The sequence below is a fragment of the Bubalus kerabau genome, chromosome 5, assembly GCF_029407905.1.
Source record: "Bubalus kerabau isolate K-KA32 ecotype Philippines breed swamp buffalo chromosome 5, PCC_UOA_SB_1v2, whole genome shotgun sequence".
NCBI classification, from domain to species: Eukaryota; Metazoa; Chordata; class Mammalia; order Artiodactyla; family Bovidae; genus Bubalus; species Bubalus kerabau.
The window spans coordinates 1,903,611-1,931,195 of record NC_073628.1 but is presented as its reverse complement, the minus strand read 5'-3'; the positions used below and the strand labels follow the sequence as shown (position 1 = coordinate 1,931,195).

Below are 27,585 nucleotides of genomic sequence, written 5' to 3'. Positions count from 1 at the left end.
GCCAACCAGCTGGGGTCAGAAGAGCAGGCCTCGCTGAGTGTCTTGTGGGGAGCCTCCCTTTAGGTGGGCAGCTGCCTTGGGGTCCACACCCAACCTGTGTCACCCACCAAGAGACTGGTCTTTTTCTGAAACGCTTGGAGTTAGAATCTCTGTCTTCAAGACCCAGGCTGAGTGTTGTGTTGGCTGCTGCCCCCATGCCTGACAGCGTGCACGGGGAGTGCCGGGCCATCCTGTCTGGGCAGTGATGGCAGGTCACCATCCCAGAGGACCCACCACCACCCCCGAAAACTGTTTTACGGTCCCTGGAGCTGGGAAAGCGCGCCCACACCTGGGGCTGCAGCCCCAAGGCAGAGGGCACGCCGGGAGGCGGCCGCTTAGTGAAGCGCGCGACAAGGGACGGAGTCCCGGCCCCTCTGGGAAACCCACACAAGGCGAGTGGGCAGCCAGGCTGGTCTCCCCTTCCCTGGGGCAGGAGACACAGCGGCAGGGCCAGGCCGGGGCTTAACAGCAGTCACGGGAGCCGCGCTGGCTCCCGTCTGCTTCCCAGTGCCCTCTGGGGACCAGGCTCGGCGCCCTGCACAAAGTCGGCAGTCCTGGTGACACCGGTCATCCCCACACACGGGGGCAGCACAGCCACGGGCAGCAGCCACGGGCAGCCGCTTCCCGGCCACGCTCACACTCTGCTCTCCCCAGATGCACATCAACCCCCCAACCCCACCCCTCAGGCGAGCAGCTGCGAGTCCTCCCTGGGATGGGCTGGGGTCTCAGCCTCTTGCTCAAGCCCGAGGAGGGACTCGCCTCAGTCAAACAGAAAGACCTCCTGACGAGCGCGGGACACTGGGGGCTGGAGGGCGGAGGGCCCCGGCTGCGGTTGCTGGGGGAGAGGTGGTCCACACAGATACACGGAGCCAGAGGAACATGTAGAGCCTTTACTGACTCCCGGGCAGAGAATGGGTTGGGCCTCCATCACCCGCGGCCCACACCCTGGCGAGGTCTCCATTCCCTGGTGGCACCTACAGGCAGCCGGCGGGCCAGCTCGCTGCCCTGGAGCCCTGAGCCCGCTCCAGCCCTGAAGCCGCCCTGGGGGCAGCGGTGGCCAGCCTTCTAGCACAGCCAGGTCAGGGAGGCGGCCAGGCGGTTTCCCAGCTCACACCTCCGCACCTGGGGCCTCAGGGCTGCCACCCTTGCTCCGGAAGTGGTCCCTGCTCCGCTTCTTGCTGCCATGGAAACCCACTGTCTCCACCAGCGGGGGGCTGGACCCAGACCCAGCGTGGGCCACGCCCGCAGATGCACCCACCTCCTGCAGGCCCCCTCGGGGTCCGCTCCACTCCTCGGCTTCGGGGCTCCCAGGCCTGGCCAGGTGGGCCAGCTCCACGGGGCCCTCGCCCCCTGCCACTCCTGGAACCCCAGGGTCTCCCCTGCCCGGTTCCCCCACCTTCCTGGATACCCTCTTCCTGTCGGGCCGAGCCTCACTGACTCGGGTGGGTTTGGTGAAGACAAGCCGGCCCTCCCCACAGCTGGAGGGGTCCTGGTTGAAGGAAGGCGTGTAGTTGCCGGGGGCGGGCAGGTTCTGCGGCCCCAGAAAGGCCAGGGCGGCGGCCCGGTTGCTCTGCTCGCTGGTCTCGGCCACATCTTCCAGGCTGTACCTGGTCCAGCGCTCAGGGTGGGTCACGTAGTCAGGGACAGGGGGCGCCCTTGGGGCAGCAGGGCTCCCAGCGGCCCTACCTGGGACCCCCGCTGCAGGCTGGCTGGAGGGTGTAGGCAGCTGCCGGAAGCCCCCCCCGTCACCCGGGCCGGCCGGAGTCACAGCGGGCACAGCCCGCCTGGCGGCCCCCTCCAGCCCATCGAAGATGCTGTGGCTGCGCTGGGAGAAGGTGGAGCTCGTGCCTCTCAGGTGGAAGGGCTGCACCGCCTGTGCGGGGAGGCCCCTGGGGGGCGAGGGGGGCTCGTCGGGGCCTGAATCCCCGGAAGCCTCCCCAGGCAGCCCCCCCGGGCACAGGGCGTCTACCCCAGCACCATCGGGCAGACTGAGGTCGGAGTCCGAGTCGCTGAGGGAGACAGTGTCGGGAGGCAGGGCGTCGACCTCTGAGTCAAGGAAGTGTTGGCTGTGCTCTGCCTCTGCCATGTGTCACCAGGCCACGCCGCACCTGCACCAAAACAGCCCCGGGAGTCCCTGAGAACACAAGCTCAGACCCACCACCCCGGGCAGATCAGCAGGAAGGGCGGTGTCCCAGGAGGAAGGGCCAGCCCTGCCCCCGGCACCGACCAAAAGCCCTCCTCTTACCTCCCCGTCTGATGGGCGCCTGCTGGACGCTGGAGGGCAGGTGGGTTGAATGCTGACGAAGGTTCTTGGTGGCAAAGGCCCCCAGGCACGGCTCTGCTCAGCGGCTCGATGACCGGCTAAGGGCAGGGAGGGACAGCCAGCCATCAGACTAGAGGGCAGACAAACAGGAGTGGTGCCAACACCCCCGGAGTGGGCCTGGGTTTGCAAAGCCCCCACAACAGCCAGGCCCAGGAGCTGGTCCTTTTGACTTGTCACCTCCCTCAGGCCTCGCCAGGCAGGTCTGGCTAGAGCCACTAGGGGACCCACGCGGGGTGGTCTGGTAGAGAGCAGCCCGCCGGGGTGTCAACCCGGGGTCAGCAGCAATCCTTGCGCTCCCTCTGTCGGCCACGTGCGGTAGTGGCAGGCAGTATGCTTAGCAGCTCAGTCGCGTCCGACTCTTTGTGGCCCTTTGGATCGTAGCCTGCCAGGCTCCTCTGCCAACAGGATTTTCCAGGCAAGAATACTGGAGTGGGCTGCCATTTCCTTCTCCAATAAATAATGAAGAAGTGAATGAATGACACGCATAACACAATTTTGTGCTAAAGCAGGTATCGTCCTCCTCACACTGGCTAGCAGCTGCAGGTATGAAACATTAAAAAAAAAAATCTGTGGGCTACAAACTGGAAACTGAGGGTATCCTGGCCCCTGACTGAGTACTTTTTCACTTCGGAGAAAGACCGTCACTGTTTCGTTTTGACACAGTGCCAGTGTCTCCACACACTAGCATATTCAATTGTTTTGTCCTCGTAACATACATACTTTCTAATGGATTACAAGGAGTTGTGAAGGGTGATCACGCTTTTCAAAAAGTGAAATTATGGAACCTACTTCGTCTCAGTCACTAGGCTAATCCTGGTAACAGGCCCGTGAGTGCTCAGAGGGACGGGAGGCAGCCGCCGGTCACGGCAGTAACCGCAAACCGGCTCACTGAACAGCTCGAACTGACTCAGTCAGGACTTCACAGATGTTTGTCGTGTGGATGACGAGTCCATTTATTCACTTTGCTAATAACTGCGATAAAGAATTTTAGAGCTTGCTGCGGGATGCTGCCTGGGAAAAGGGCAGGCAGGAAGTACTCCACAAAGCCGGGGGCACCTGCCGGCTCTGTGGGGAAGAGGGGTGCTCCTGAGTGCAGAGAGATGCCCTGGGAGCTCCAGAAGGGACTGCAGCCAGGTCCTTGGCATCTGAGGGTCAGGCTCTCAAGACGCTGGCTCAGCCCTGTTTGGCAGAGGCCAGCCCCACAGCTCCTGAGGCAACCTGCAGGGACATCTGTGATCCTCCACACACCCTTCACTTTCCCAGCAGAGCACAGAAGTCCTGCCAACACCTGGTTAGCATTCCAGTGTTACCAGGCACCCTGAAACTTGGTTCCAGGCTCAGAGGACAGGGCTCAGCCTCCGTCCACCAACTTCCTCTTCCCACCAAGCCTCCCTTGCTCGCCCAGGGTGACTCCGTTGCTCCTGCACCCACCAAAGACCAGGCCAGGTGGACCAGGAGTGGCTCTGAGTGCCCTGCTCCAGGCCAAACACAGGCGCGATCTCCATTCCTCTGGGCCTTGCATGACTCCCAAAATGAAGGAACCACTCCCGGAAAGGGGACACGAAGTAAACGCCAACGGCGTCTGTTTTAGGGCTGGCAGGACCGGAGTGGGGAGATAATTTGCCCGTCATTCAGTACACTGGAGGCAAAGCTGGAGTTTCAACCAGCCTCTGGCTTCCTAAGTTTGCACTCCCGTCCCCTGGACGCCCGTGATCAGGGGGGCACACGGAGGGGAGCCGGGAATCGCGCCCCAAGATCGGGCACGCGAGGTCTGCGTCTCCTGAGTTCTCTGAGAACTTCCAGAGCTCACTGCAGGGCAGAGCTGAGTCCAGGCTGACGGAGGCGCCGGGTCGGGGCTGGCCAGGCCCCAGGGAGCGCTGGCTTCCTTGAGGGTTGTCTCTCTCCCCCGGGAGGCAGAGCCTTGATTTTCTCCACTCCACGCGCCCACAGTGTCGGCGCGTGCCCAGCAGGCGCTCGTGTCAGCTGCCTGAGTCCTGCGGCCAAGTCGGGCGGGGGCGGGCCAAGGGTCCGGGCCTCACGAGGGTCTCCCTGGTTGGGTCAGCAGACTACGGACAGTGGCCGCTGAAGCCCGACGGGTCAGCAGCACGGCCCTCCCCACCAAAAACCTACCGGCTCACTTCGGCCTGGCTGCCTCCATCTTGAGCCACGCTCAGCCCTTTGGGAAACCGAGTCCCCCGCTAGGCGATGGCCGCTTCTCCCGCGCCTGAAGAACTACATCTCCCACAAGGCACCTGGCTTCCACTCCTGAGGCCTATCGGGAGTGATGTCTTTGCGCATGCGCTAGCTTCCCTACAGGAAACGGTGGCGCTCCTTCGCGAAGAAACCGGAATTGACTCAAGCAGGGAGACGGGGTGAGGAGGCAAGGCTGCGACTCCCAGAATGCTCCAGGGCTAACGGCCAGAGCCTCGTTCTTGGTACTGAAGCCCACTTTGCCGGAAGCCGCAAGGACCGGAAGTGCGTAGCGTATCCGGCGCGGCTCCCAGGCACTTCCGATCCCGTTCCGGAGCAGCCGTCCCTGCTCCTTCGGGTCCCTGGAACCGGGCCGCGGGGCGTGTCCCGCGGTGTGCACTTGTTCCGCCCACTGGACGACTCGGGCCGGCCGCCGCGCGGCAAGCCGCCTGAGGGAGGCGCCCTGGCCTCGCCTGCCGATCGTCTGACTGGTCTTTTCTGCCCCGAAAGAGAAAGCCTCCCAGTCGTGTCCGACTTTGCGACCCTGTGGACTATATAGTCCATGGAATTCTCCAGGCCAGAATACTGGAGTGGGTAGCCCTTCCCTGCTCCAGGGTATCTTGCCAACCCAGGGATTGAACCCAGGTCTCCTGCATTGCAGGAGCCACCAGGGAAGCACCCACTGAAGCTCAGCGCAGATTCTCGTCTCCCCTGGTGGACGGCCAGAGCTAGCCCCCTCGGCCAGGGCCGCACCCAGGAATCCAGGGTTCGGGCCATGCTGCGGCCCAGCCCAGGAACCCAGAGAGGAAACAGGGCCCACTTTAATGTGCAACCTTGGGCATCTGACCCCATCACTTCATGGCACAAAGATGGGGAAACAGTGACAGACTGTATTTTTGAGGGCTTCAAAATCACTGCAGATGGTGACTGCAGCCATGAAATTAAGACACTTGCTTCTTGGAAGGAAAGTTATGACCAACCTAGACAGCTTATTAAAAAGCTGACACATTACTTTGCCAACAAAGGTCTGTCTAGTCAAAGATGTGGTTTTTCCAGTAGTCATGTATGGACGTGAGAGACCGACGATAAAGAAAACTGAGCACCAAAGAATTGATGCCTTTGAACTGTGGTGTTGGAGAAGACTCTTGAGAGTCCCTCGGACTGCAAGGAGATCCAACCAGTCCATTCTGAAGGAGATCAGTCCTGAATGTTCTTTGGAAGGACTGATGCTGAAGTTGAAACTTCAATACTTTGGCCACCTAATGTGAAGAACTGACTCATTGGAAAAGACCCTGATGCTGGGAAAGACTGAGGGCAGGAGGAGAAGGGGACAACAGAGGATGAGATGGTTGGATGGCATCAGACTCAATAGACATGAGTTTGAGTAAACTCCAGGAGTTAGTGATGGACAGGGAGGCCTGGCGTGCTGCAGTCCATGAGCAGTCCATGAGTCACAAAGAGTCAGACATGACTGAGTGACTGAACTGAACTGGGGACATGTCATCCCTAAAGATGCCCACACTCAGGGCCTCACCAGGAATGAGGGGGTCCAGCCACCCCAGGCACTAATTCACATCGCAGCTTGAAGAGGGTTTCACAGCACAGGGAAAAGTAAAAAGGAGCAGGTTCCTTGGGCCATCCGTCTCCCAACCCACATACAGAAGCCCTGTGACCCCCAATGCAGGGCTGGGACCTCGTTTCCAATATTAGCCCCCAAGGTGGCCACTGGGAGCCCTTGACATACGAATTCCAGCCAGGGACTTGGATTCTCAAGAGGTCAATTTAGTGTACAGACAGGTCAGTACCTGCCTGCAGCTCATGGTGACATAATCCAGCATTCCCGGCGGGGGCAGCAGCCTCTGGCTGGGCCTCAGTCCCTGGTTCTGGGCCAGGTGGGCTCCCCCAGTGAGCGGCTGAGGGCTTCACCTCCAGCCCCTGGAAGATGGGGCCACCCAGCGCCTTGACAGGAGATTACAACCAGCTAGACAGGAAGAGAAGAGACCCTAGGGAGGGAGCAGTGTGTCCATCATCTACGGAGCTGACTGTCAAGAGGAAGGGGAGTCTTGCAGGGCCCTCACATCCTGTACCAAGTTTTTTGGGTCGTCCTGCCCACCCCTCGTAGGCCCCCCGGGCAGCAGTGCCAAGGAACGGGGACGGGAGTGAGGGCCAGGTGAAGGCTGCTGCTGGCAACACAGGGCCCAAGAAAGGGGCCCCACTGGCACCACCAATGGCCAGAGAGCTGAGCACCGCCCGTGCCGGGCTCCTCGGCCCCTCAGGCTGCCCTCCGGATCCCAGAGGCCACGGGCACATGGAGGGGCCAGACCGTGTTAGCATGCCTGGTTTTTCCTTCTTTATTGAATGACTTTTCAAGATGTAATTACAATTGAAGGTGACGCGTTAGAAAGGAGAGGTGCGCGTTGAAGGCATAAGGCTGCTCGTAGACCCGGCTCCAGAGACAGGTGGCCGGAAAGGAACAAGGATTAAAAAAAGGCTGAGCGTGTGTGTCGCTCATGGGGACGGGCGCGTGGGTGCAGCTCGGCAGGACGGTCCTTGGTGGCCCCCAGGAGAGGCCTGGCTGAGCAAGCAGAGCCCCCAAGCAGCAGAGGGGGACCCTGCCCTGCAGTCCCCACGGCCCACTCACACGCCCCCTACAGGTGACGTCAGCCCCAAAAGGACAATTAACAGGGAGCTTCAGGACATGAACAAAACCTCAAAAGTAAAAAAGCTGATAAGTGTAGCAGTGATACCAGGAGGTTATATACACAGGTAGTGGCGGCCCCTTCTTGGAAGTGTCTGCATCGCTCCGGGGGCGCTGCTGGGGTCCCTGAGGCCCTCCCTGAGGCCTCAGCGGCCGCAGCCTCAGTACACCGAGCTGTTCCGAATGCCACAGCAGAGCACCATGCTCAGGATCATCTCGAAGATCTGCAGGGAGGGGGCGGGTGGGCGGTCAGCTCCCGGAGATCGTGGGAGGCGGGTGGAGACCCCCGGGGGGTCAGGGGCAGGTCAGTCAGCCCTCGGAGACCCCAGTGTTGGGGTGGGGTCCCCAAGCAGAGCCAGTCGGCCCCACTCACCATGATCACAGCAACCACGATGGCCGCGATGCCAATGAGGTACAGCTTTCCCGAGAAGAGCTCGTCGATCTTCCCGTGGCAGTCCTCCTGCAGGGGCGGCCAGAGGGCAGTCAGAGGCGCCCGTCCTCCGACCCCACAAGGCAGCAGCCGGGGCCCCATGGAGGGGCACAGCCCCGCCCCCAGGGCCCCCCAAAAGAGATGTGAACGGCGTCTGGTCTCTGCCTGGTGCGAACAGCAAGCATGCCAAAGGCACCCTCCCGTGCTCAGAGACCATGAGGCACCGTCAGGACAGGGCTGGCCCCGGGAGGCCAGGGCACCCTCCACGCGGGGCTCAGAAGTGACCACGGCCCCCAGGCAGAGCAGCCCCAACTCCAGCCACCGCACAGCCCAGCGTGACCGTGGCCTGAGGGAGCCCCGGGAGGCCCGGCCACCACCCAGGACCCAAGGGGCGGCAGCCCAACGGGGGAACCATCACGCACCTTGAACAAGTTAGTGATAACGTTGCCGCTGGAGGGACACAGGCTGTTCTTGAGCACAGAGGTGGTCAGTGTCATCAGCGTGTTGGAACCACAGCAGTTAAGCTGCAGGGATGGAGGGCGCCCGCCGTCAGCCCTGGGCACATGTCCCATGGGCTGCAGAGGCCCCAGGAGCCTCCCTGGCCCGGGAGCTGGGGGCTTGGGGCAGTCCCCTCCTGGGGGAGAACCACGCCGAGCGGCCCACTCCTCCTCACCCTTCCACTTAGCTGTGCTGGCCCACCCAGTTCCCCCCGGGGACCCCCCAGAAGACCCCAGGTCCCCGAGCGTGGGGCTGCCAGGCCCCAGTGCCCCTCCCGCTCCTGGCTGAGGTCACACCGAGAGGACAGAACCTCCGGCCCCGGCCCCTCCCTGGGCGCCCCGGCCCCACCGCACCGTCTCGTGGAAGGTCTTCACCACGGCCTTGGCGTTGTTGGCGTCGTCGTCCACGATGGCCTGCTGCAAGGCCTGGTCATAGAACTGCTTCACGTCCTTGGCGATCTGAGGAAGGAGGTGCTCACAGCGCAGAGGGACTGTCCCCCCCCAGACATGCCTTCACCTGGCTCGCTTGGAAGGTCAGGACGGACCTGCCTGCCCAGAGCTGGGAGGGGGCTCTGCGTTTCACTCGGCCACCACAGCCCCTCCTCCAGGAAGCCCTGTGGCTTCCTACCCAAAGACCCCGCCCAGAGAAGCGCCCACAGGCCAAGCCCTCCCCACAGCCTGCGACCCTGCCCTCCCCACCAGCACCCCTGCCCTCCACCTGGACATGGCTCACCTGGTCCTTGTTGACAAAACCCCAGATGCCGGCGGCCACCTCACAGGCAAAGAGGATCACCAGGCAGGTGAAGAACTGGGGAGGGGAAAGGCGGGCAGAGAGGAGGTCAGAACAGGCCAGAGAGGGCCCAGGGCTCCCCGAGGCCGGCAGGGGCTCGCCTGCCACAGACGACGAGCACCCCAGGGGCCCACGGGCGCCTGTGGGGCACTCAGCAGTATCCACCCACCCCAGCCCTGATGGGGGATGAACCGTGTGAAACAGCGTCTAGGACTCGGGCTGGCAGTCACCTGCCACCCTTCTCATCAGCCCCGAGAGACTGGGCTCTGGAGAACAGGGTGGCTGGGTGAGGCGGGGCGGGGGGGGGGGTGGGGAAGGCTGGCTCTGGGCAGGTGGGAGGGGACAGGGAGCAAAGCCCGTGGGAAGGGGGGGTCACTGTGGTGCACCCGGGACCCCCCCACGGAGACACAGGCGCAGACTCCCCAGCCCACGCCACCCAGATGTCAGGCCCTGGGCAGCACGGCCAGGCCTCTGCTTCCCGTGGATGGGTGACTTCCCAGGGACACCTGAGGCCAGACCTGGGCAGGAACTAACCCTTTACTGTATCTGTGGCTCGTTTTAACAAAGAGAGAAAAGCAACTTGGACTTATAACCAGGAACTAGACAAAAAACTAGACATAGCAGCAGTCTGCCATGGTGGGGTCTGAGAACAAACTGGGGCAACCAGAGAGCTGGCACTTGAGGGAGGTTTGCAGGGCCGGGCTGGCACCGTACTCCTGGTTCTGCCCCCTGGCCCACCCTGCAGCCCTCCCACCCGACCCCATACCCAGCCCAGGACCTTACCGTGCCCAGCAGGCACTGGGACTCCTGGATGGCCCCGTAGCAGCCCAAGAACCCAACGAACATCATCACAGCACCCACGGCAATAAGGATGTAGATGCCTGCAGTGGAGAGAGGTTACACCCTCAACAACCCAATGTCCCAGAACCCCCAGCCCCCCAGAAGCCCTCCTCCCTGCGCTGGGCACTCACACCACTGCCCGGGGCTCAGGAGGGCCCACCAGGCGCTGGCGCCCACCCTGCTGGGAGGAGGTCAGATGCCAAGTGGCTTGGAGAGGAGCCTCGAGGGGGAAGCAGCCTGGCAGGGCCGTGTGGGCACCTCTGTGGGCCTCAGTTTCCTCCTCTGTGACGTGGAGGGAGTCAGGCATCACCGGGGCCAGGACTGAACGGCCAGTGGTGAGCGTTCAGGGGTCTCCGCCTGACCCTGCCACCTGTGCGCACTGACCCCTGAGAGCCTCCAGGACTCGGTGGGCCTTGGAGAGCCACCCGCATCTCGGCGCCAAGGGCCCAGCTGCTGGCCTGGGAGGCGGAGCGGAGCCTGGGGTCTGCTGGCCCCAGCTCACTTGAGGGTGACGCACAGGGTCAGTCTGTCCTCCTGGCCTGTCCAGCACTCACTGCTGGCCATGCGGCCCTTCCCTGAGTCTGCAGCCCACCCAGAAGGGGCCCTTGCCCCTTGAAACGCTGACCACGTCTCTCCAAGGACTTCCCACAACCCTAGTCCTTCCAGCAGACCTGGGCCCACCCCCCAGTTGCCATGGTTACGCAGCAGGCGAAGCTAGAGCAGAGCTAGGACACCAGGTCCCAGGGCTTTGGTGCCAAGGGCCCGTTGGCCCTGCCTGGCCATCTCTGGAGAAAAAGTCTGGGAGTTGGGACCCATTGGCAGGCTCAGAAGAAGCCTGGGGCCCTCTCTGGGCCAGACAGAGCCTTTGGGCAACCGTGAGTGGGCCTGGCCGAGGGTAAGCCCTGGGGGCTCCTCACTTGGACACGGCTAGGTTCCGAGACTCCCGTCCCCACATCCCTCCCTGAGGTTCAGCGGGACGGCCCAGGGCACCAGGGAGGGGTGTCCTGGCAGGTGCTGGCCCCCAGCACCTCCCGCCCGCCCCACGGGGCCAGCCTTCCTGCTGCAGCGGGCTCTGGCTCTGACCTGTGAGGCTGGGGACCCTCCTGGACCCTGCAGCATGGCCCGGGTGCTGCTTAAGTCCCGCTAGCCACCCCCCACTTCCTGGCAGTGGACGCAGAGCTCATGTCAGGGCCCACGTCTGTCCCCACCGCCCTTGCAAGCCCCGTCTGCGTCGGACGTCTGCATCCTTCTGCCAGCCAGAGGGTTCTGGAAGGCTGGCCCTGGGTGGGCAGGGACGCTGCGGCCAGAGGGGCTCTGAGAGGCGCCCACCCCTGGTGGCATGGTGGCACAGCAGAAGCCTGAGTCCAGGGGCTGGTAACCGGCCTGCCAGGTGGTCCAGCCCTCCTTCACTCCTTCCCTGAGGGGAGCCCTCAGGCCCAGCGACGGCATGTGGCACAGGCTGGAGGGGCACCCGCAACGCTAGCCATGCCCCCACAAGCCTCCCTATGGGACCCTTCCCATCACGGCCTGGGCCCGGCCCCCAGCCTCCAGCCTTCTACCAAGGTCTCCCCAGACCCCCGCGCGTCTGCCCGGAATGTGTCTCCAGGGGGCCGCACGGGGCCACCCAGGTCTGCAGCCTACTGCCACCCTTGCCCCGGTCCAGGCTGAGGCATGCAGGCTTCAGCTCCTCTCCCAGCTGCCAGGCCACACGCTGGGCTGAGAGCAGGAGCCAGCCAAGCCACGAGGACAGGGACCCCCTTCCCGAACAGTGCGCCCCGGGGAGCCCACACCCCCTGCACCAAGAGCTCGGAGAGGGGGACGTGGACAGAAGACCGGGGCCATGTGGGGGCAGGCCCTGGGCAGGGGGAGGAGAGGCCTGGGAGGAGCCCCAGGGAGAAACTCCTCTCGAGCGTCCAGAGGACACCCTTGCGTCCTCAGACGTGTGGGCAAGGCTGGCTGCTTTGCTCTGAGGGTGCCTGATGTGGGGACAGCAGAGGCCGGGTCACAGTTCCCCTGTGCACTCTCGGGGTGCGCACACCCATGCTCTCTGCCTGAGACTCAGACCTGAGGGGGCCCCCGCAGCCTGGGGGGTGGGGAGCCTAGGACCCTGCAGACAAGAGCTGGGGACCCTCCCTGGAGGGCTGGCCCCGGGACACCCCCAGACCACGGGCTCCAGCCCTCCTGGGGCTGGCCCAAAGAGGACCCCCCACAACTCCGGGGTGGCCGAGTGGGATGGTGAGTGTGGGCCACCCCCAGCCCAGCATCCAAGCGTGCATCTTGAGTGTGGGGGCCCCCCAAGCAGCTGGGAAGGACTGGGACCCCTTGCAGGGTCCATGCAGGATGGCAGGTGGTTGCGCGCCCCACGTGAGCCCCGCAGGCGTCCGGCCTGCTGCTCTGCCTGTGGGGCCGAGAGGGGCCTGCCCAGGGGCCAGTCCTTTAAAGGACAGGAGCGACTCCGCACACCCTCCCTGAGCTCCCTGGAAGCCAGGCCCATCTTAGGGGGCGGGACCGGAAGGAGGGGCACTGCTGTGCATGCGGGAGGCACCCCTCCCCATCCTCCAGAAGCCCTGCTCCTGGAGGCCCCAACCCCACACCCAGCCTGACAGATGCCCTGAAGAGCCGCGGCCTAATAAGGCAGCCAGTGTGGCCGAGGGGCCCCAGGCAGCCCAGGCATCCAGCCCCACCCCGCCCAGGAGCCTCCCTGAAAGGCCCACCGCCTGACACAGCGCCCCCGCTCCCGCCCTGGCTCCCCCCGCCGCTCCCACCCGCTTGCTCCTGCCCTGGCTCCCCCCGCCCCTAAGGGCGATCTGGTGAGATCCCCACAGGCCCCACACCCCTCCCATCCAGCTTTCCCTGGGAGCACCCCGGCCCAGGCAGGCCCTGGAACAACTGCAGAGGGCACCCAGGCCCCTCAGCGTCCCCAGGCTGATGCAACCCCCTACCCCACCCCCGAGCTCTTCCTGGTGGGCCTCCTCCTCCCCGCCCCAGGGAGAAGCAAGCCCCACTCAGTCGCGTCCTCCTGCAAGTGCTTCCTGACTGCCTGTCTGCAGCCTCACTGAGCTTACAATCACACCCCCCAGTGGCCTGTTCCTGCCGGCTCCCAGCCAAGAGCTGCCCAGGTCTGCAACCCATCCCCTATCACTTACCCACATAGAAGGTGTTGGGGGCGGGCCGGTCTCCAAGCTCCAGATACAGGAGGTTGGTGGTCTGCGGGTCATGGCGAAGCCACAGGGCCACGCCCAGTATCACACCTCCCGCCAGCTGGGGAGAGAGCAGGGCACTGGTCACACGCAGCTCAGAGACTGGCCGTGGCGCACATGGATCTCCCACGCAGCAGCGCAGAGAGGCGGGCCCTGGGCCCTCGCTCTGCCGGGTCAGCACCAAGGGCAGGGCTCACAGGCCCTGGGGTCACAGACTCTCGGCTCACAGGCCCTGGGGTCTGGGCTGCCCACTGCCTCGTGTCTGCTTTGCCCCCTTGGTTTTCCAGATGCCCCAGGCGGGCTTTGGTACGGAGGACTGGGGGCTCATCCAGACCCTCCCACCAAGCACCACCGGAGACTGCGAGACAGGCTGTCAGATGAGACTCAGACACCTGGTTTTTCACAAGCACTTCTTTAGTATCAAGCGTGTCCCAAATGCTCCCGGAACACACTCACGCCAGAAAAGCACTCGCTGTTCACTGGAGTGGAAGTGTAACTGACGCCCTGTATTTCACTTGCTAAATCTGGCCAGAGGCCACACCGGAGCCCGCGGCCTGGGGAAGGCCGAGCCCTCCTCCGAGGGGGTGGCACTGCCCTGAGCTGGCTCATCCGGGAACTCCAAGGAGTGAATGCCAAGTCTCTGGTGCCAGGACACGGTAAGGGGTGGCAATCTGATGCCACCGGGCCCTGGCAGGGCTGGCAGTCACCGTCCGAGAGAGGGAGACTGCTGGGAAGGAAGAAGCTCGCTGTGCCCCCCAGACAGCTGGCGGTGAGACCGCCCTGAGCGGGCAGGAAAGGGGGCTCCTCGCAGAGCCTGGCATGGGGGTGGGGGCTTCCGGCTGACTCACCCCCAGAGGTCGGTGACTCAGGGGTAGGCGGGGTCTGCCCTTGAGGGTGCATCCAGGCCAGGCTCACGTCTGAGCATTCGACCCGGCCAGGCAAGCACCCCCGGGCTCCCCCACCAGCGAGGCAGTGACTGTCTTTGGAGCTAGGAACGCCAGCTCCTATACAGACCGTTGGCTCTGTGTCCAAAGAGGAAGAGAAACCAAAACACGGGCCCCAAGAAAACCACCTGGGCGGCCCGATGCTGGCCCCCGAGCGAGGCCCAAAGTCACCAGTGGGGGCCACGCTCAGCGGAGCAAGAGAGATTCGAGGCCCCGGCCCCATGGGCTGCCCCCAGGAAAGCCCCAAGCACCCCCAGGGATCTCCAGGCAGGGGACACGGGACTGCTGGGGCGGGAGGCTCGCAGCCCCACCCAGACCCTCCCACAATGGGCTGGCTCCATGTACGATAAGGCGGGGACTGTTGGGGACCGCTGGTGCCTGGCAGCAGCCGGGCTGTCCCTGCCAGGGGAGGCTGCTGGCACCCCTCTCTGGAGCAGGTGACACCCTCAAAACCCCTGCCCCAGGATGGAGGCGCTCCCTGCCCCTCAACACTTTCCAACCGAGGGCAGCATGCAGGACCAGCAGGGTCCTTCCCAGGGCACCCAGGCCCTGCGCACCCCGCGAAGGGCAGTGCCCCAGCCGCAGGCATCCTGAGGCTGCCCCAGGTGCCCGTCACACCCGCGAGAGGGCAGGAGGGCCTGGGGGACGAGAGCAGGGAAGGTGGGGGGTGGTGGGTGAGGCGGGCGGCTCCAGAGGGAGTCCCGGCTCCTGGCTCAGCCGGCTGCCATCTGCACCTCCAGGGAAGGCGGTGGTGAGGCTGAGGGTTGCCGTGGTAACTCTGGCTGGAAACCGCCACTTATTCTGTTTGGAAACTGTGGTCCAGAGAGTGCTTTGTGAATGTCCGGGACAAGCGGGCAGGGCGGGGAGCCTCATCCGGGCCTCCCTTTGTGGCCCCAGAGGCCGGGCCCCAAACCCCGACTTGGCCTTGGTGTCCCCACTGCAAGGGGCGACGAACATGGGGGGGCCCCTCCCGCCCCTGGCTGTGCTGGGACCACCCATCTTCCCCTGCAGCCCCTCACCCCAGGATCCCAGGGCACAGGCCCATGTGGGGCACCTGGTCCTAACGGAAGCAGTGAGGGTCACGCCTGCCCCACCCCCAGACGCTGAGGCAGGGGGACCGAGGGGCAGGCAGAGCCCCCACCTCTCCTGCCTCGGGAAGGGCTTCCCAGCACAAACCCCAGGATGTGCAGAGGGGCTGTGGTCTCCAGACTTCCCTGTGCTCCCCCACCCTCCAGAGGGGCAGACAGGGAAGCCCGTCCTGCCTACAGGGCAGGGAGCAGCCTGGTGCTAGAGTGACCCCTCCTCGGCCATGCCAGGCCCCGCACACGCCCGCTCGGGCGGGCCTGGGGAAGGCAATGGGCAGTGACCAGCCCAGTCCAGGGGGCGGTGAGCACTCACCTACGGTCACCTACAGAGGACGGGCAAAGCAGCACTGCGACCCCCCAACCCCACCCCAAGAGGGCAGGGCGGGGGACCCAGAAAACCCCCAAGTCTGAAAGAAGCCTGCTCTTCAAAGACTAGCACGGACTGGCGCTGGCAAATGGCAGCAAGGACCCGGATCCAGCAGGTGTCAAGAACTTTCAAAACTCAGCAAGTACACAAATAACCCTATTTTTAAAAAACAGGCCAAGAAACCTCACGAAAACCTAAGCCTGAACAGACACTTCACCACAGAAGAAACGCGCGCAGCAAATAAACACATGGAAAGATGCCTAACGTCACCGGCCCCAGGGGAGATGCAAACGAAACCACAGTGAGACTGAAGACCAGACCAGGTGCTGGCGGGGGCCCCAGAGACAGAGCTCCAGCCCCCAGGATGCTCCCCCCGCAGGCCTGTGCCCATCCCCTGCACCCCCAGGTACTGCCCGAAGTGGGGGTGGACATCATGCCCACACACATGTGCTTTCCCGGTAAGCCCCCAAACCGGGGACACCCCACCTTCTGATTCCCTTCATATAAAAAGTACAAGAGGGACTTCCCTGGCGGTCCAGGGGTTAGGACTCCATGCTTGCAATGCAGAGGACACAGGTTCAATCCCTGGTCAGGGAACTAAGGGTCCAAAAACTCTACGAACTTAAGACATGCAGACATGGGCAGCAGTGGCAGGCTAGTGACTGCCTGGAGCAGGGAGGTGGTGCCCTGGGGGCAGGCCCTGGGGCTCTGCTGGGGTGAGCGCTGTGCACACCCTCCTGGTGGCGGGCTCAGTGTCCACAGGTGCCTCCCACATCAAAACCTACCAGGTCCTGTGAAACTGGAAGTGTCAGTCGCTCAGTCATGTCCGACTCTTTTGCGACCCCAAGGACTGCGGCCCGCCAGGCTCCTCTGTCCATGGGATTCTCCAGGCAAGAAGACGAGTGGGTTGCAATGCCCTCCTGCAGGGGATCTTCTGTCCCAAGGACCAAACCAACATCTCCTGCATTGGCAGATGGGTTCTTCACCACTAGCGCCACCTGGGAAGCCCTATCAGTTTAGTCCAGTCGCTCAGTCGGATGTCGACTCTCTGCAACCCCGTGGACCGCAATACACCAGGCTTCCCTGTCCATCACCAACTCACAGAGTGTACTCAAACTCATGTCAACTGAGTCCGTGATGCCATCCAACCATCCCATTCTGTCGTCCCCTTTTCTGCCTGCCTTCAATTTTTCCCAGCATCAGAGTCTTTTCAAATGAGTCGGCTCTTCACATCAGGTGGCCAAAGTATTGGGAGTTTCAGCTTCAGCATCAGTCCTTCCAATGAATATTCAGGACTGATTTCCTTTAGGATGGATTGGTTGGATCTCCTTGCAGTGCAAGGGACTCTCAAGAGTCTTCTCCAACACCACAGTTCAAAAGCATCAATTCTTCGGCACTCAGCCTTCTTTATGGTCCAACTCTCATATTCATACATGACTACTGGAAAAGCCATAGCTTTGATTAGATGGACCTTTGTTGGCAAAGTAATGTCTCTGCTTTTTGATACACTGCCTAGGTTGGTCATAACTTTTCTTCCAAGGAGCAAGTGTCGTTTAATTTCATGGCTGCAGTCACCATCTGCAGTGATTTCAGAGCCCAAAAAGATAAAGTCTGTCACTGTTTCCATTGTTTCCCCATCTATTTGCCATGAAGTGATGGGACCGGATGCCATGATCTTAGTTTTCTGAATGTTGAGCTTTAAGCCAACTTTTTCACTCTCCTCTTTCACTTTCATCAGGAGGCTCTTTAGTTCTTCTTTGCTTTCTGCTGTAAGGGTGGTATCATCTGCGTATCTGAGGTTATTGATATTTCTGCCGGCAATCTTGATTCCAGCTTGTGCTTCCTCCGGCCCAGCATTTCTCATGATGTACTCTGTATAGAAGTTAAAGACCCAGTTTCCCCCTCAGTCAGTCTCTCCCATCAGGAAGATTCCATAAGCCTCTTGCCCTTCTCTGTCAGAGAGTAGGCAGACTGGAAACCACAGTCACAGAAAACTAACCCATCTGATCACATGGACCACAGCCTTGCCTGACTCAATGGAACTAGGAGCACCGCCATGCAGGGCCACCCAAGACGGACGCCTCACGGTGGAGATTTCTGACTAAACATGGTCCACTGGAGGAGGGAATGCAAACCACTTCAGTGCTCTTGCCTTGAGAACCCCATGAACAGTCTGAAAAGGAGGAAGCCCTATAGTTTGCCAAAGAGAAAATCGTTCAGGAGCCAGTGTGGACACTGAGCAGGTCGTCAAAGCCCAGGGCTGCTGGGGCAGAGCGCACGTGTACTCTGGACACAAGCTTAGCTCAGCCTCCCGTGGGGGCTGGGTGAAAACGAACGCGAACACCTGTCACTAAGTCATCTCCAACTCTTTGTGACCCCACAGGCTGTAGCCCACCAGGCTCCTCTGCCAGTGGGATTCTCCAGGCAAGAATACTGGAGTGAGTAAGTGATTCCCTTCTCCAGGGGATCTTCCCAATCCAAGGATTGAACCTGAGTCTCCTGCATTGAAGACAGATTCTTTACCGTCAGAGCCACCAGGGAAGCCTTTCCTTTTAAAGACATTCTGTTTGCGGCTGTGCTGGGTCTTCACTGCTGCAGGGCCTTCTCTGGTTGCAGGGGGGTGCTTCTCATCGCCGTGGCGCCAGCTCCAGGGCACAGGCTCATCCGCCGCGGCCCATGGGCTTCGTGATTCCGCAGCATGCGGGGTCTTCCCGGATCAGGGATCAAAGCCACGCACCTCCTGCCCTGGTAGGCGGCTTCCTCACCACCGAGCCCCCAGGGCAGCCCCTTAAATGTGCGGTTGACACTGTGTCACACAAAGCTGTTTAAAAGCCCCCACACCCAGATCCCTGTCTACTGGACTTCTAAGTAGCAAGTCCTGAAGGATCCCAGCTGCCTTCTTCACCGAGGTCAGGACCCCAGGCTTCCAGTGACCAGCAGGAAGCATCTGGAAATGTTGAAATCTTGTCCACAGAACTGAGGTTTAACGTCAAACAAGGGACTGGATAACTAAGGATACGCCCGCTACAAAACAGAGTCCGGTGTTAACGGAAAGCATGCCGTCCTGGCGTTGCGTGGGAACCGGGACCTCCGGCTACCAGTCACCTTGGACCCCTGGGCGTCTTCCTGCCTCCAGTGTCCTCACGTGCACGCTGAGGAATTCACAGTGCACACGTGGACACGGGCAGAGCACGCGGATGACGCCACTGTGTACGGAGCGCGCCCGACAGCGCTGGCGACTGCTGGGACGGCCATCGGGAGCGTTGGGCAGGCCGGTCCCCGGTGGGGTCCGCACGGCTTCCTCTCCCCTCTCCCACCGGCCGGCCTGTCGGAAGGGCGGCCGCCAGCTGCTCTTGCACCCAAGATGCTCCTGCTGGGGGCGAGGCTGGGCAGCAGCTCAGGAAGGGGCTGGCTGACCCGCTGCTGGGATGACCAGAGGGCTCCACACCGGGGGACGGCATGGGCTGTTTGCGGTGCTTTGAAGGCTCACTTTCTGTTTCTCTCTTCTTCCCTCCTTTCCCAGAATTAATAAATAATAGCGTCAGCTACGAAGAGGGGGTGGGGGAGCTGCCAAGTACACTGGGTTCCCGCCCGGCCAGTCTGCGTTTCCAAGAAGCAGCTGAAACGGAGAAGGAGCGGGCGTCTCCCTGCTTCCCTCTCAGCTGAGCCCGCTGCCCCCCACCAACCCCGCCAGGCCTTGGGCACCTCCCCACACCCAGCCCTGCCGCGTGGTCGCCCCAAGTGCTGCCCACACGCTCCAGGAGTGACAGGACATCCATGCACCCCGTGCCCCCTTAATCGGTGGCTGAGCCCCAGCAGCCCCCTGGCACTCGTGCCCTCAGTCCAGCGCTGTCAGGGAGGACGGCTCTCTGACCCAGGAACTGCCCACACGGCTCTGTACCCGAGAGGTCCTGGGGCCTGGAGACCCGCCCAGGAGGACAGTGAAGGCCACAGGAAGGGAGCGAGGCAGGAGGTGCCCCTGCAGACCCTGGGACAATTCAGAGGGCCGAGGTGCAGCCCAGATGCTGCTAATGGGCGTGGAGGGTCAGCTGGGCCAGAGTGCACCCCACTCGGGTGGGGCCGGGACGTGGTCCCGCAGGCTGAGCCTCCACCTCCACCCGCCACAAGGACAGACATGGCGACACGGGGCCTGACTGCCCTCCTGGAGTCCTGCCGTGCCCTCTGGGAGCAGGGCCTCCCAGCTCAGGGCAGGAAGGAAGGAAGGACAGAGGAGCAGGACCCTCGGCTCAGCCGGGAAGCGGAAACCCCTCTCCAGCCCCTCGACCTCAGGAAGCCGCCTGGCCCGGCCTCTAAAAATAGGCGTGGGGGTGGGGAAGGACTCGGGCCCCAGGGCCCCACCAGCGGGGGATCCCAGAGCGCCCTACTGCCGGGAGGTGAACACAGGCCCCCCGCCGCCTCCCGTGGCCCAGCAGAGCAGGCCTGGTCACTTTCTGGGCCAGTTCCCGAGCCTACCACCCACTGTGGGCAAGGAGCCCAGGAAGTGGCCTGCTCCTCCACCCCAAACCCACCCCACCAGCTGAAAGAGCCCCTCGTGTGGGATGGCCTTTTGCTCCCTCGGCCCCTGTGCGGGGGTGAGGGGCACACGTGGACACTGACGTCCCAAGGCTGAGCTGCAGGGGGCCACACACGTCAGACAAGGAGGGTCTGGGTGGGCTGGGAACCCACTGCAGAGGGAGAGGGCAGGTGAGGGGCCTGGGCAGGGGGCAGAGGCAAGCAGAGGGCCCCTGGGGCAGCTGAGGGTGTCCGACCGGCACCTGCCCGCCACAAGCCCGGGCACAGCCACTCGCCCTGGGGGAATGCCACGCCATGCCACACCACCCTGCTGCCGCCTGGAGCCATGCCGGCCCTGAACCACAGCGGTTGAAGGAAGGGCCCTGGTTTCCAGCCTGCTTCTACCACTTCCTCACGTGGGCCATTTGGAACCTCAGGCTCCTTATCGCCCCAGTGGGCCGCAGGTGTGGGCAAGGGGAAGGCACTGGGGAGTTTCACATGGGCTAGAGCTGATATCTTGGGGACAGAAGGGAAGACTGCCCATCCAGAGAGCGGGCGGCTGAGCCCCTGGGGTAGGGAGCAGAGAGGACCTCGGCTGTGTGTGAGGGAGACACCGCCGTGAGCCCTGAGCAGGCAGGACTGCGGAAGGCGTTCCCAGGCGCACTGCCCCTTGGCAGCCCCCATACACCTAAGACCCACACTATCGAGCTCTGGGGCTCGGGTCTCCCAGCACCCAGGACTGGAGGCTGGGGAGGCAGGCAGCACAGGGTCCTTACTCATGTCCCCCCAGCTCGAGGCCCAGGGCGCCTGGTAGCCCCAGAGGCACAGCCTGAGCTGTAGCCAGCAATGGGCTGCAGCGCTGAAGCCAACTCAACAGGCACCGCAGGCGAGGCAGACGGCACGCCAGGCGAGGCAGGGCTCCAGGGCACCGCTGGACGCTCCCCGAGGGAGAGTTATGGCCCGGGGCGACCTGGGCGTGGGAGTCGCGACAGGAGATTCGCTGTGAGGGCAAGGGATGCCGGGGGCCGCCCGCCCACACCCACCCGCTCCGCATGGGCCTGGCTTCCTGTCCTTCACCTCCCCCACAATCATCACGTCTCCCTGGCAGTTGGGGTGCAGGGAGCAGCACCGTTCTCAAGGTATAAGGGCTACAGCTTCCGTGGAGAGGGGAAGGAGGCCCTGCTCCCCAGGCCTCTGTGGCAACCCGACCCACACCCAGGCTTTGGAGCCCCCTGCCCGAAGCATCCTCACTACCGATTCAGGCACCTGAGGAACCCGACGCCACCCCCAGCCCCGGCTCCAAGGTGCCTCCCTGTCCACGGAGCTCAGCAGGCCTCAAGGCCAGGGAGGGTGGCTGCCCCCCAGCTGGTCGGCCACCCCTGCAGGGCCTCCCCCAACATCTGGGCGCCCACCTGGAGGCCCCGGTGGTCTTGTGGGAATCGGCGGCGGCTTTGCTGTAGCGAGGAGGGGCCCAGGCCCCACAGAACAAAGTGTGTGCTGGGGGCCGGGGGGTGGCACCAAAGTCCAGAGGCTCTGGGAGGAGGCCTGCGGGGTCAAACCACATCTGGCGGACAGGTGGACAGGGCCCAGGAGAGACTCTGCTAACCTGTCATGGTCAATCTGCTCCTGCAGGGTGGGCGGTCCCGGCCACCGGCCCATGCCGCCTCCAAGGTGGAAAATACCCCGGCCTGGCCGCAGCCTGGCCCAGGTCCCGGGGGTGGACAGGGCCAGGCTCCCGCACCCCCACACCACCCCTAACCGGGGCCCTCTCCAAAACGAGTGCAAACGTGCCATGGGCCCCTCCCTCGGGCACTGGACTCTAAACCTTATTGACCACGGCCCAGGTTCCCCCGGCACGGCTCTCAGGCACTGGGAAGGTGTGTAGGTAGATTATCCGGGAGGAGGGTGGTTTGGTGGGAGCTTATTTCTGTCTGGCCTTCAAAGCAGTTAGAGATAGGGATCAGGGTGAACTCAAATTTCCGGAGGGAGACTGAGCTGGGGGCCACGGGCAGCACCCCATGGGCTGGAGCAGAGCCAGCAGGGTCCCGGGCGCCCACGTCTGTACCCCCTGGTGCCCAGACACTCTCCCTGGGGGCAAGCCTGACCTGGGCACAGACCACAGACTTCCTCTTCTTGGCCTGGCCCAGATCGACAGCCGTAGCCCAAAGTTCAGCAGCCAGGCGCCTGGGGTCACTGGGGGAGGCCACCTGCTCCTTTGAAACAAGGCACAGAAAGTCCCTGCCCCCCAGCAGAGCCCGCCTGGGCCTGGCCCCTCTCCCGGGAAGGAAGGTAACAGAACCGCTAAGTGACAGACAGCCATGTGCCATCTGGAAGCGAGAGCAAAAGGCCAGTGAGCAGGCCTCTAAGCAGCCTCGCCCCAGCCTGCCCCTGCCACCTCCTCTGGAAGGAGGCCTGAGTGCGTGGGGGCAGTGGGCGCCAGGGCGAGGCTGCCGCTGTCACAGAGGGGAAGCCGTGATCACACCCATTTCACAGATGCGGTCAGCAGGCTCCCACGGCTCGCTCACTCTGGGCTGGGCAGGAGTGCAGGGCCGGGAGCCTACACAGGCCCCGAGCCGCCCCAGCAGCAGGGCCCTGAGTCCCAGCCGCCCCGCCCCGCCGGGGAGCTCCCAGGCTCCCCCACACACGTCCCAGCGGGCAGGAGCTCCAGGCCCCGGCTCCCCAGCTCGGGCCAGGCCACTCCTCCCCCAGCCCGGCCACCTCACTCACAGCCCTCAGCCACCTCCACAGGGGCTTGGGGTCTGGTGTGGAGACGTGGGAGAGCCCATGTGTGTGTGTGTGGGGGCGGGGGCGGCGGCGCAGGGCCGGTGTGTCTGTGTGTGAGAGAGAGCCCGTGTGTGTATGTATGTGTGAAAGCCCGTGTGTTAGTGAGAGCCTGTGTGTGTGTCTGCATGTGTAAGAGCCTGCATGTGTCTGTATGGGTGAGAGCCTGTGTGTCTGTGTGTGTGTGTGCGTGTGAGAGCCTGTGTGTGTGAGCCTGTGTATGTGTGTGTGAGAGCCCGTGTGTGTGTGAGCCTGTGTGTGTGTGTAAGAGCCCGTGGGGGGTGTGTGTGTGTAAGCCTGTGTGTGTGTGTGTGTGAGAGCCTGTGTGTGTGTGTGCACGTGAGAGCCTGTGTGTGTGTGAGCCCGGGTGTGTGTGAGAGAGACCGTATGTGTATGTGTATGTGTGAGAGCTCATGTGTGTGTGTGTGAGAGCCCGTGGGGGGTGTGTGTGTGTAAGAGCCTGTGTGTGTGTGTGAAAGCCCGTGTGTGCGTGTGTGTGCACATGAGAGCCTGTGTGTGTGTGAGCCCGTGTGTGTGAGAGACCGTATGTGTGTGTATGCGTGAGAGCCCATGTGTGTGTGAGAGCCTGTGTGTGTGAGAGCCCATATGTGTCTGCATGTGTAAGAGCCTGCATGTGTCTGTATGGGTGAGAGCCCGTGTGTGTGTGTGAGCCTGTGTGTGTGTCTGTGTGTGCGCACGCGTGTGCACTGGCATGTAGGGACGGGCTCCTTCCAGGACCCCATGCCAGCAGGCCTGTGCCGCCGCCTCCCAAGGGGACAGCTTTACTCTCTGAAAAGAAACTTGCGAAAGTGCCTGGATCCGGATCCAGACACGCAGCCTCCACCTCCCGCCTGGCTCGCACTCCCAGCACCCGCTGAGCCACCGAGGCTGGGGCGCGGGTGGGGCTGGCCCTGCGGGGTCCTCCAGGCACCCAAGTGCCAGAAGCCCCCTCCCCACGTCACGGCCTACACCTGGCAAGGAGAGCGGTCTTCCCTGCGGCCACCATGCCCAGCACCCAGCTCCTAAACTAACAGGACCCCAGTTCAGAAGAGAAGGAGCCAAGACCAGAGCAGCAGGCTCCACCAGGGTCCAGGCCCCAGCCCCACACTCTTGGCTGGGGGTGGGGGTGCAGAGAGGGGCTTCCTGCTCCCCACCATGGGTGGGTGGGGCCTCCGTGCCCCTGGAAGCCAACTTGTCAGAGCTCTGAAGGGCAGGCCCGGGGAGGGGAGGAGAAGGGAAATAATTCCTCCGGCCTGAATAGAGTGGCCCCGGGGGATGTGTCAGGCCTCCGCCTGGGCTGCCTGGGAAACCTGGGACATTACCAGAGGCAGCTGGGAGGGGTTGGGGGAGGGGGGAGTCTGCTGGAGACCTCCCAGGCCGCGCGGTGGGAGGGGCTTCTCCGGGAGCTCGGTCTCCTTCCTTGCCCCCACCTCCCACCAGGGCCCTCCCAAGCTCTGCTCTCAAGGGAAAAGCTTGAAGGCCGCTGGGAGAGGGGGTCTGGTTGACACCCCTTGCCAAGGCCAAAGCAGGCGATTACTAAATCAACACCAGGACCAGCCCCTCAGCAAAGGTTGCCAAGGCCCCTGGCCCATCCTGCCAACCTCCCTGCTCGCACCCCCAGGGCAGAGGCTGATGGCCACGGGCCCCACGGGTGCCCTGCAGGCAGGACGAGACAGTTCCACTCCAAGTCCAGTCTCCGCCCCCCCACCCCAGCACCTCAGTGTCCCGGGACCTGACCCTGGGCCGTCCGGAGGGCAAACGGAGGTCTCCAGGCCCACACAGTTCTCCAGGGGCCATTTTAAAACTTTAGCCTCCCCATGTTGACTTGACATCCAGCAGACAGTCCTTGTCCTCCGGGACAAGGGCTGAGCAGCCTGGGGAGGTGGAGAAGCAACAAGGGGCCAGAAAGTGGCCCAGGTCCCTGCCCGGGGACCCCCGAGGGGTGGCAGCGCCCAGCTGCCAGAGGGGCTCCTGACGCCCACGCCTGAGGGCCCCCGGGACAGCAAGAGATCTCCACGCCCCTAATTCCAGCACCAACAGGAAATGGAAACAAAAGCCAAAGCTTCACCCGGCACCAGCCAGCAGTTAAGGCTGATCAGCAAACACAACTCAGGCCTGCTGCCCAGAGGCCCCAGGAGACCCTCCAGCACCCCTCAGACGTCTCACCTGTGGGCACCTCTTTCCAAGCCCGGAGCTGGGCATCCACCCCGCCCCAGTACCCTCAGGCTCGGAGTCGCCCAGCTCTGCGGGCCCCCTGCCTGTGCCAGCTTGGAACACCGCTCAGCCCCTCGCCCCTCACAGCCTCTGCAGCGCCCCAGGGCGAGGAGGGGCTGAAATCTACCTCTGGGTGAGGATACTCGGCCCCCCAAACTGGGGGCACCACTATGCAGGCACCCCGGCACGCGGGCCAACCGGGAGCAGGGCGCTTCTTGTTTGCGCTTTGCCCGGGCACGGACCCCCAAACCGACCCTCAGGGTGGCGACAGCAAACAGGAGGATGAAACTGAGTTGGGCCCAGAGTGGGGTGGACAGTCCCCAAGACTAAGGCAAACTGTAGCGCGCCACCCCACCTCCCCCCGCCCGCCAGCCCGCCAGCCACTGCACCGGGCCGGGCCGCCCATCTAGGGGCGGTGGCTCTGATGAGCTCATGGGGGCGGAGTGTCTCAAGCCCCGCCCTCGAGCCCCTCTTTCCCCAAGAAGCAGGGCGGCCCCAGAAACAGCGGTCCGGAGAACTAAGCAGTAGCCGGGCGCTGGGTTCGGGACACGCACCCACCGCACCACCACCACCACCAGCCGGGAACGGACCCCGGGTCCCCGAAAGGCACGGCCGCGGGGTTCTGGGTCCCGACGCGCAGAGGCCCGAAACCCGTCTTAGAGCCCCCAGACCCGCCGTCGAGGGACGCGGCGGCCCCGGACGACCCCCACCTTCGCGAATCGCCGGCCTAGGCCCTCCCACCCACCCAGGCTGGACGCACACAGGTGGCCCCGCAACTTAGCGGCCCGGCTGCGCCCCTTGGCGGGGCCTAGCCGAGCGCGCGGCCTGCCGGGCTCGGGGAACGCCTCCCACCCCGGTGCAGGCTCACCCAGAAGACGAAATTGAAGACGAAGAGCAGGTATTTGATGCACTTGGTGCAGCCCTCTACCCCCATGGCGGCGCGGGCGGCGGGCGGCCTGCGGGGCGCGTGCCTGTCCTGGGCGTCGGGCGCGGGGCCTGGCGGCCTGGAGAGCGGCTGGGGGCCTGGCGGGCGGCTGGGTGCGCAGACGGGAGGCGCCGGGCAGGCGCGGACGAGGGGCGCGGAGGAAAGCGGACTAGGCGAGCGTGAGGCCTGGCCGGCACGCGCCGGAGTCTTCGCAGCCGCTGCGCGCTCACTCTGAGCTCGAGTGCGCGCCCCGTTCCGATATTAATAGGGCGCCGAAGCCACGCCCACAGGCTCCGCCCCGAGGCCCCCCCCCCCGCCCCGCCGCCCCTGCTGCGGGAGCGCGGAGTGGACGCGGCCCCAGCCAGCAGCCTGGCCCCCAGGGAAGGGGCGCACGACCCTCCCCCTGTGGCTCACACACTTCGGGGTGTCAAATAGTGCAGTCAGGACGCAGGGGCCTGGGCGCGCAGTGCTAGGCGCCGCACGCATCCCTAGGCTGCGGGCACGCTCGATTCCCCGAGGGGCCGCGCGGGAGGACTGGCCTGCAGCCAGGGAAGACTCACTTCCCCTCCTCCTTCAGGCTCCTGGGGACGATCCTCGAAGGCGCCATGGAGGAGGTGATGCACCGGCCAACAGCTAAGCAGTGCGCTTTGTACACAGCGCTTTCCGGGACAGAAAGCCGCGTCGGGTTGGGAGTGAGGCGGCCGTGGAGGAGGCCCTGGTGTGAAGATCATAGAAGCCGAGTCTAGGTCGCTGAGCCCTTGCCCCATGGAAACGGGGAATCGCTGAGAGCTGGTAGAGGAGTCTGTGCTAGAAAGGTCACAGAGAGAGTGTCCCCCCGGCCAGTGTTGCATCCAAGAGGCCCAGGCCGCCTCCGGAACATGGGGCGTGTTTCACGCACACCCTGGTGGTGCCAGTACCCACAGCCCTGCTGTCTCCTGAGTTCCCCGCTGCCCTCACTGCCTGAGCTAACCAGGGGGCAAAGAGGTGATTCGTCACGCTTTCCGCCCAGGTGACAGCAAGGTGACAGCAGCTGGAGAGACGGGAGCTCTGCCTCTGCAGTTGCCCTGGCACGAGTAACTACTGACCGCGTGAAATGTGGCCAGTGCCGCCGCCCGGGACTGACGTGCTGATTTTGCTCATGGTGCAGGGGTTTGCATTTCAGTAGCTGAAGAAGGCCAGTGGCTACTGTGTCGTATCCATCGAGAGGCCCTGCTAGTCCTGTAGCTTTCTCGGTGGTTTATTTAAAAATTTGTTTCAGCTTCACGCTTCTGGAAGAGCCAGGAGCACAGGTGAAGGGTTTGTGCGTGTTGAAGGTTATAACCAAAAGAAGTAACGTCTTTGAGGGGTCTGCCTGGATTCTTTTTGCTGACCAGGAGGCAGAACAGGACTTCAGTTTGAAGAGTCGCTTGTATAGGTGGTTTCCCTGGTGGCTCAGATGGTTAAGAATCTGCCTGCAATGTGGGAGATCTGGGTTCAATCCCTGGGTTGGGAAGATCCCCTGGAGAAGGGAACAGCAACCCACTCCAGTATTGTTGCCTGGAGAATTCCATGGACAGAGGAGCTTAGCTGGCTACAGTCCATGGGTCACAAAGAGCTGGACACGACTGAGCCCCTAACACTTTCACTTTCGTCTGGGTGCCCTGGGCGCTCTGTCCTCCCATCCGCTCCCTTCAGTGACGCAGACATTCCCTGCCAACGTCGTGGGCCGTCTCTTCCCTGGGCCTCCTGGGAAGGGGGTGGTGGGGCAGAG

General features: G+C 63.5%; 2 protein-coding genes across 4 annotated transcripts; both read right to left on the bottom strand.

Moving 5' to 3' along the window:
- Positions 1-914: 914 nt before the first annotated feature.
- On the bottom strand, positions 915-6,729 carry TSSC4 (tumor suppressing subtransferable candidate 4). 3 transcript variants are annotated; one of them, XM_055580541.1, is made up of 3 exons: positions 4,493-6,729; positions 2,285-2,432; positions 915-2,147 (listed from the first exon to the last, which is right to left on the bottom strand). In XM_055580541.1, exon 3 carries the CDS (start codon positions 2,123-2,125, stop codon positions 1,148-1,150), a length of 978 nt encoding a protein of 325 aa, XP_055436516.1. In that variant the 5' UTR covers positions 2,126-2,147; positions 2,285-2,432; positions 4,493-6,729; the 3' UTR covers positions 915-1,147. The 3 variants fall into 3 exon arrangements, with proteins under 3 accessions (XP_055436516.1, XP_055436515.1, XP_055436517.1); XM_055580540.1 differs by having other exon boundaries at positions 2,285-2,400; XM_055580542.1 differs by lacking the exon at positions 4,493-6,729 and adding an exon at positions 3,794-4,475 and having other exon boundaries at positions 2,285-2,400.
- A 150-nt stretch (positions 6,730-6,879) lies between these two features.
- Positions 6,880-26,084, bottom strand: CD81 (CD81 molecule). The gene is made up of 8 exons (XM_055580544.1): positions 25,779-26,084; positions 12,954-13,068; positions 9,751-9,848; positions 8,911-8,985; positions 8,532-8,636; positions 8,103-8,204; positions 7,624-7,710; positions 6,880-7,474 (listed from the first exon to the last, which is right to left on the bottom strand). Exons 1-8 carry the CDS (start codon positions 25,842-25,844, stop codon positions 7,412-7,414), a joined length of 711 nt encoding a protein of 236 aa, XP_055436519.1. The 5' UTR covers positions 25,845-26,084; the 3' UTR covers positions 6,880-7,411.
- Between the last annotated feature and the right edge of the window lie 1,501 nt (positions 26,085-27,585).

What these genes read in the sequence shown, in the direction of transcription:
- TSSC4 (XM_055580541.1), bottom strand. Translation starts at nt 2,125, where the DNA reads ATGGCAGAGGCAGAGCACAGCCAACACTTCCTTGACTCAGAGGTCGAC.
- CD81 (XM_055580544.1), bottom strand. Translation starts at nt 25,844, where the DNA reads ATGGGGGTAGAGGGCTGCACCAAGTGCATCAAATACCTGCTCTTCGTC. An exon ending in TGAAGACCTTCCACGAGACG is followed by an intron (nt 8,205 to 8,531) that starts GTGCGGTGGGGC and finishes CCATCCCTGCAG; the next exon opens with CTTAACTGCTGTGGTTCCAA. An exon ending in TTATCACTAACTTGTTCAAG is followed by an intron (nt 7,711 to 8,102) that starts GTGCGTGATGGT and finishes CCGCCCCTGCAG; the next exon opens with GAGGACTGCCACGGGAAGAT.